The sequence below is a fragment of the Arachis ipaensis genome, chromosome B04 (genome assembly GCF_000816755.2).
Source record: "Arachis ipaensis cultivar K30076 chromosome B04, Araip1.1, whole genome shotgun sequence".
NCBI classification, from domain to species: Eukaryota; Viridiplantae; Streptophyta; class Magnoliopsida; order Fabales; family Fabaceae; genus Arachis; species Arachis ipaensis.
In genome coordinates this window covers 129,824,914-129,831,237 of record NC_029788.2, presented here as the reverse complement: position 1 = coordinate 129,831,237, position 6,324 = coordinate 129,824,914, and the positions used below count along the sequence as shown (strand labels likewise).

General features: G+C 33.7%; 1 protein-coding gene across 3 annotated transcripts; it reads left to right on the top strand.

Moving 5' to 3' along the window:
* On the top strand, positions 2,925–5,662 carry LOC107635487 (F-box/kelch-repeat protein At5g15710). 3 transcript variants are annotated; one of them, XM_021122109.1, is made up of 3 exons: positions 2,925–3,121; positions 3,428–4,728; positions 4,934–5,662. In XM_021122109.1, exons 2-3 carry the CDS (start codon positions 3,451–3,453, stop codon positions 4,988–4,990), a joined length of 1,335 nt encoding a protein of 444 aa, XP_020977768.1. In that variant the 5' UTR covers positions 2,925–3,121; positions 3,428–3,450; the 3' UTR covers positions 4,991–5,662. The 3 variants fall into 3 exon arrangements, with proteins under 3 accessions (XP_020977768.1, XP_020977767.1, XP_016194458.1); XM_021122108.1 differs by having other exon boundaries at positions 2,926–3,121; positions 3,254–4,728; XM_016338972.2 differs by having other exon boundaries at positions 2,928–3,121; positions 3,254–5,662.

The following is a 6,324-nucleotide window of genomic DNA, read 5'->3' as shown; positions in this document are numbered from 1 at the left end:
TTTCATCTACTAGCGAAACGTGTTGAAACTCAATCAATGCTAGTGCCACTGCAGCTACCTCGTTAAAAGTGTCTAGCAGATTGAGTTTTTTGAGCAACAAATTCCTGATAGCCTGAAAAAAAAATGATAATTATTAGATTCTAAATAATATCCGTTATAATTTATTCAAAAAAAAAACTGTGTTTAATTGAAGTGTCTTTGTAAATGTGTCTAATTAAAATATCTTTTTTACTGCTGTGTTTAATAAAAATGTATTTCTAGATATATTTTCTGGATGTGTCTCTTCATATATGTATTTAAAAATATAATAATTAATTATTGTTGGCAATAAATTGGCCTAAGCTTTCTACTCTTCTTCCTCCCACAAGCTTCCTCAAACCCTTCCAAATCCCTCTCTGCACAATCCTCACACAACACTCTTCACTCTTCAGTAACACCCCCTTCTCGTTGCGTTTTGTGTTTTAAACACCACCTCAACACTCTTCTCCAACATGTATGGCGTGCATACAATTGAGAATAACGCAACTTGCGTTTTGATCTGGTCAGCTGCCAATTGGAAGCTGCATTTTGCAGCTTATTGCAGCTTTCTTATTTTTGATTCATGCAAAATGTATCTTGCGTTTTGCAGGTGTCTCAGCTTTTTGATTTTCGGTTAGACAAAATATAACTTGCGTTTTGCAGGTTACTAACTTCAACAGGTCCACATTTGTAGAATACACGCTAAACCACAATATAGTTGTACATTTCTATTATTACTTCCATTCATAAATTAATTTATGCAAGAAACAGTTATATACTTTTTCTGAAATTAATAAATGGAATTTGGTATTTAAACGAGTAATTATTAAAAGAGGAAATATGTAAGTGTATTTAAATAAGTAATTAACAAAATACTTTTAGAATATTCACTTATTTTACATAATATAATTCATTCTAATATCCTATGTTATTTATTAAAATTAAACGAATATTTTAAACACTTTTGAGAGGATAAAAAAAAATTTTAAAAATGAAATTTCTCTTTCAATAAAATTTATCATCACTTAAAAAAGGATGGATAAATATAAAAGTATTTTATATGATTTTACATAAGTTTTAAAATGAAAGATAAAAGATACTTGTTAAAAATTTTAATATCTAAGTCAATAAGAGTTTAAATTAATTATGTATAAAATAGATTGAAAAATACCTAAATTTAATAGAGTGATGACTGAATCTTCATCTGTAGATAATAATTAATAAGTAATTTCTCTCCTTATTGCATGAGAAGTTAACCTACTTTGTATAGATATTCTCATGTGGATGATAAGTAATAAGTAGTGGAAGAAGGCTTTTTTTTGGGCTTGACCAAGATGATCTATTCATTTTGGGTCATAGTTTTAATCTTTAGGCTAGAGTATGAACAAATAAGAAACAAATAAAATTGGACTATGAGGGTTGATATTTTGGGATTGCTTCAATCATGCTTAAACCCAATTGTATACCAGTGCAAGCAAAATACATGGTCGTAATAGCAAATCACCTAGTATTAAAATTTTTGACTCACTGAAATACAAAAAGTAATCATAATAATAATTACTTAAAAGATATAAGGTAGAATATTAGAATTATTGAGAAATCTCAATATAAATAATTATAACTATTAATTATGTATGATTAATTATATAAGATTTTTCTTAAAAGATGACTGAAAAAAAAATATACAAATTGATACCAGAATGTATTACGTCAGCATATTTAGTGTTAGAATTGGTTGGAAAAACTAAATACTAGAGAAAGATTAGGAAAGGTTGGCTTAACTTTGTATTTATATTATTGTTAGTAGTCTTGTATTTAAATACTTTGGTTTGTCTCACCTCACATCCCTGCTTAGAGAAGCTTCGTGAGTTTTAATTATAAAAAAAAATTACTTAAGGTGAGAATACAATCCAGTTATAAAATAATATAATTACTAAAAGAAACTTCCAAAGTTCTCGATGAACTTTAGTCTTCTCTCTAAATTTATGTATTTATTTTTCTTTACTTCTTTAATGTAGCTAAGTTTAAAGTTTGAGCAACCACGAGAAGTTAGGTGAATATCAAAATGAACACCACCAACAGTGGACCCAATAACAACAAAAACTTCATATGTATTCTTCTTTTTTGTGATGTTTTTCATTACACTCTCTGCTTCCACAATTCACAACTAGCCATCATTATCCGCCATCTCATAAACCAGCTTATTGCACCCCTACCACATATTTAGTTATGATTTTAATAATTATTAATAATTCATAATTCATAATAATCATACACTCATCATATATACATATAATAGTTATTCATTTTTATTTCCTATTATATGGTTTTTATTTTTTCAACACAAGATTAAATAAAATTAAAGCAACCCTCACCAATAAAAAAATAAATCAACATCACAAATATGAAAAAAGTGGTGGAAAATTTTCAAAAATAAATTTAAACTCAACAGCTTATTATGTAAACTCTTGTGAGAAGTTCCTTATGTGATTCTATATTTCTATTGAACTCTGATATGTAGAAATCTGAATATATAAAAGTTAAATTATTATCCACAATTTAATTTCCATAGATATGTTTGGAATGATAAAATGGAATGAACAAATGAGTTTTCCTTCCGTTTTCTCCCCTTAGTTGGGAAGAAAAATTTTTACTGGGCCCCACATCACTTTTTGCTACTGTTATATTTTTCCTTCCCATATTCTTTCAAAACCAAACAAGTGAAAATATTTATTTCCTTTCTATTTCTTTCCCCCCATATCAAATCCCTCCTATTTTCCACCGTAACAAACATAGCGTAAATGAAATAGCAATATGATTAACAATGTCGACGTGGCAAGAATTCATTGGCTGAGCACGGTGTGGTTGTTCGAACTGTATAACTGTACCACACAGTAATCTCTTGAATTTTGTTGTTCCCTTTGTCAAATAGTGACAAAGTAAATCAAACACAACTAGAGAGAGAAACAGATAGAGAGAGAGTCTAACATGAACCTCGTTTGATTGTTCCTTACACATGTTCATGTCAGAAATTCAGAATCTATGTTCTCTTGCAACTGTTTTCTTCATCATCAACAGGAACTGCATCATTCCCGAATCTGAGGTAAATACACCTTGCTATTCTCTGCTGATTCATTCAAAATAAAGAATAAAAAATTTATTTTTGTTGAATTTATGTATATTTTCATCTGGGTCTCTGGGGCATGTAATATTCATCGTTTGACTATTGATGAAGGTTTTGGATCTTGATCTGGGATAACATTTCTGGGATTGCTTCGGAATTTTGAACTCTGGGGTTAGCAGTGATTTGAAATTGAAACCGTGTCTGTATATATTTTGGTCGTTGTGATGCTGGAACAGTAATCTGAATCTGGAATCTTGTTTGATTTGGGGGTATTGGGGTTTTTAGGGATTTCAAGGAATTGGAGTAATATGGATTGTATTGAGCATTCTTCTGAAGCAGGTTCTGGTGAGTGTAGTGGTCAATTAGTAGAAAATGGAGGTTTTTATGGAGATGGGAGATGCTATAAGCAAGCTTCCCCTCCAAGGTGTGGTGGTGGGTCAAGGAATACTAGTCCTATTGGTCGTGCCGGCTCAAGGAACACTAGCCCTTCGCGGCAGAAGGTTGTTAAGACGAAACCAAGGGGTTTAGATGAAGAAACACTTGCTACATTTGGTAAAGCAGTGCATGCTGATGTTCTGATGGAGGATAGTATTTGGGCAATGCTGCCTGAGGACTTATTGCACGAGATCTTAGCTAGGGTTCCCCCATTTCTGATTTTCCGGCTTCGTTCAGTGTGTAAACGGTGGAATTCACTGCTTCAAGACAGTAGTTTTCTGAAATTCCATTCAAGTGTTCCATCCCACGGGCCTTGTCTTCTCACATTTTGGAAGAACTCACAGATCCCTCAATGTTCAGTCTTTAGCTTGCCCTTGAAAACTTGGTACCGAATACCTTTTACATTTTTGCCGCAGTGGGCGTTCTGGTTGGTTGGTTCTTCCGGTGGTCTCGTGTGCTTTTCAGGGCATGATGGGCTGACATTTAAAACTCTGGTTTGCAATCCCCTCACACAAGCTTGGAGAGTGTTGCCGAGCATGCATTACAATCAGCAAAGGCAACTGATAATGGTTGTTGATCGGATGGATCGATCATTTAAAGTTATAGCCACAAGTGATATATATGGTGACAAGTCACTGCCAACTGAAGTTTATGATTCGAAGGCAGACAGTTGGTCAGTTCATCAGATAATGCCTGCAGTTAATCTCTGCTCGTCAAAGATGGCCTATTGCGACTCCAGATTGTACTTGGAAACCCTTTCGCCACTTGGTTTGATGATGTATAGACTAGATACGGGAGGCTGGGAACATATTCCAGCTAAATTTCCACGATCGTTATTAGATGGATATTTGGTTGCCGGTACCCAGAAGCGTCTTTTTCTTGTCGGAAGGATCGGTCTTTATAGTACTCTACAGAGTATGAGAATTTGGGAATTGGATCATGCCAAAATTACATGGGTGGAGATCAACAGGATGCCCCCCAAGTATTTTCGTGCTTTGTTGAGACTATCAGCTGAGAGATTCGAATGTTTTGGCCAGGACAATTTAATCTGCTTCACATCTTGGAACCAAGGGAAGGGTCTTCTCTTTGATGTCGATAAAAAGATCTGGTCTTGGATCGGTGGGTGTGCTCTTCAGTCATATAACAATCAAGTATGTTTCTACAAGCCAAGGTTTGATGCGTCGATATACTAAACTAAAGTCTTGTGGCAGAGGTTTACCAGAGATCATTTTGTCGATGCATTTTTTGTCATGACATTCTCTCTAACTGTTGATAGCGATATTCACCACAACGGATTGATTTGTTTGTCAGTTACATATCTTACATCTAAAAGCATGCCTGTGTCCATATGTGCAGCTCGTTATAAGCTTTTTGAATGGAATCAAAAGTGAAACACCTTTATGGAGATACTGACACAATGTGACTAAGATCTGGTGTTGATGCACACAGCTGGAGGAATGTTTATAAATTTCCAGACAAGGGTATTGATACATGTACCGCGATGACTTTTGGGACACAATTTTATGAAGGTATTCTCTTCCGTGATGATGATTACTGCTTGAATGTGTGGATATCGAAATCACGCCTCTTAAACTGTTAACTGCTTCCATGCATGCTGGCTTACCGGTGTAATATAACTGTTTCGAAGCTTCTCTTGAACGGTAACATTATGTAACTTTCTCATGTAAATGAATTATCCTCAACTTGTTCTTTTCTTCGTCCTGCTGATTTTTCCTTTCCCCTGATTCAGAACATGATTTACTTTGTAATTCTGGGAAATTGATCCTGACCAAATTATAGAAATTGGTTTAACTGAGTTGTTATTTTGTATACTAGTTATATAGTATCTGCTGTAAACAAAAAAATGTTCAAAAGTATAGAGAAGATATTCAAATGGAATGTGGGAGCTACTGTTTCTTGCTTCCATTCTTTTGCAATCTCTTCTCAGTACTCAGTAGTGTTCAAGGAGAAAGGTATGGAATTATCACTCCACCATTTGTGAAATTGTTGATTCATAGGGAAGAATATGTGATCTAGTTTCCCAAGTTTGATAAGAGCTTTGTGAAAGCAGATACATTTTTCACACACTTTTGCTCTTTCCTAATTTGTTACTATTAATTATTGTTGGTGGTGGTTTGGTCAGCACCATGTTTTATTTCCTATGTTTGCATTCCAATCATATAGATCATAAGTTGGAAATGGTTAGATCTCACTGTCATTTCTACATTTGAGATTAACCTTTGACATTTGACAACTTGAAGAGGAAGGGAAAAGGGGGTCATGGCTGGTTCTCTGGCCTAGTGTTCATTGCATTTGGAGAAACACACTGCATGATGTGATTTCAGGAAGTTGAGGTTTCAGTGATTATGCATTGTAGACATTAATCATACATTGGTTTTAACTTCCCTGCTTATGTTTGAGGCATTCTGTGGTTTCCACATTATGCAAAAGGAAAATTATATATCTCCTTGGCCAATCTATCATCTCAAAAACTCTCTTTTCATATACGTGGAATTGAGATTGACTGCTATATATTACTTGAGCCATTCTTAAATATTTTAAGAGTAAATACAAGGATTTATTCTCTCTAATAGATTTGTCATATATACTAAAATGGTTTGATTATAAATACTTATTAATGATATCATTCAACTAATGGATAAGTACCTGCAAGAGATAATTTATACCAAGAGTACCAAAGAATTTTTCATATTACTTAGAAAAGTACGAATCAAGTTCCAGAACCT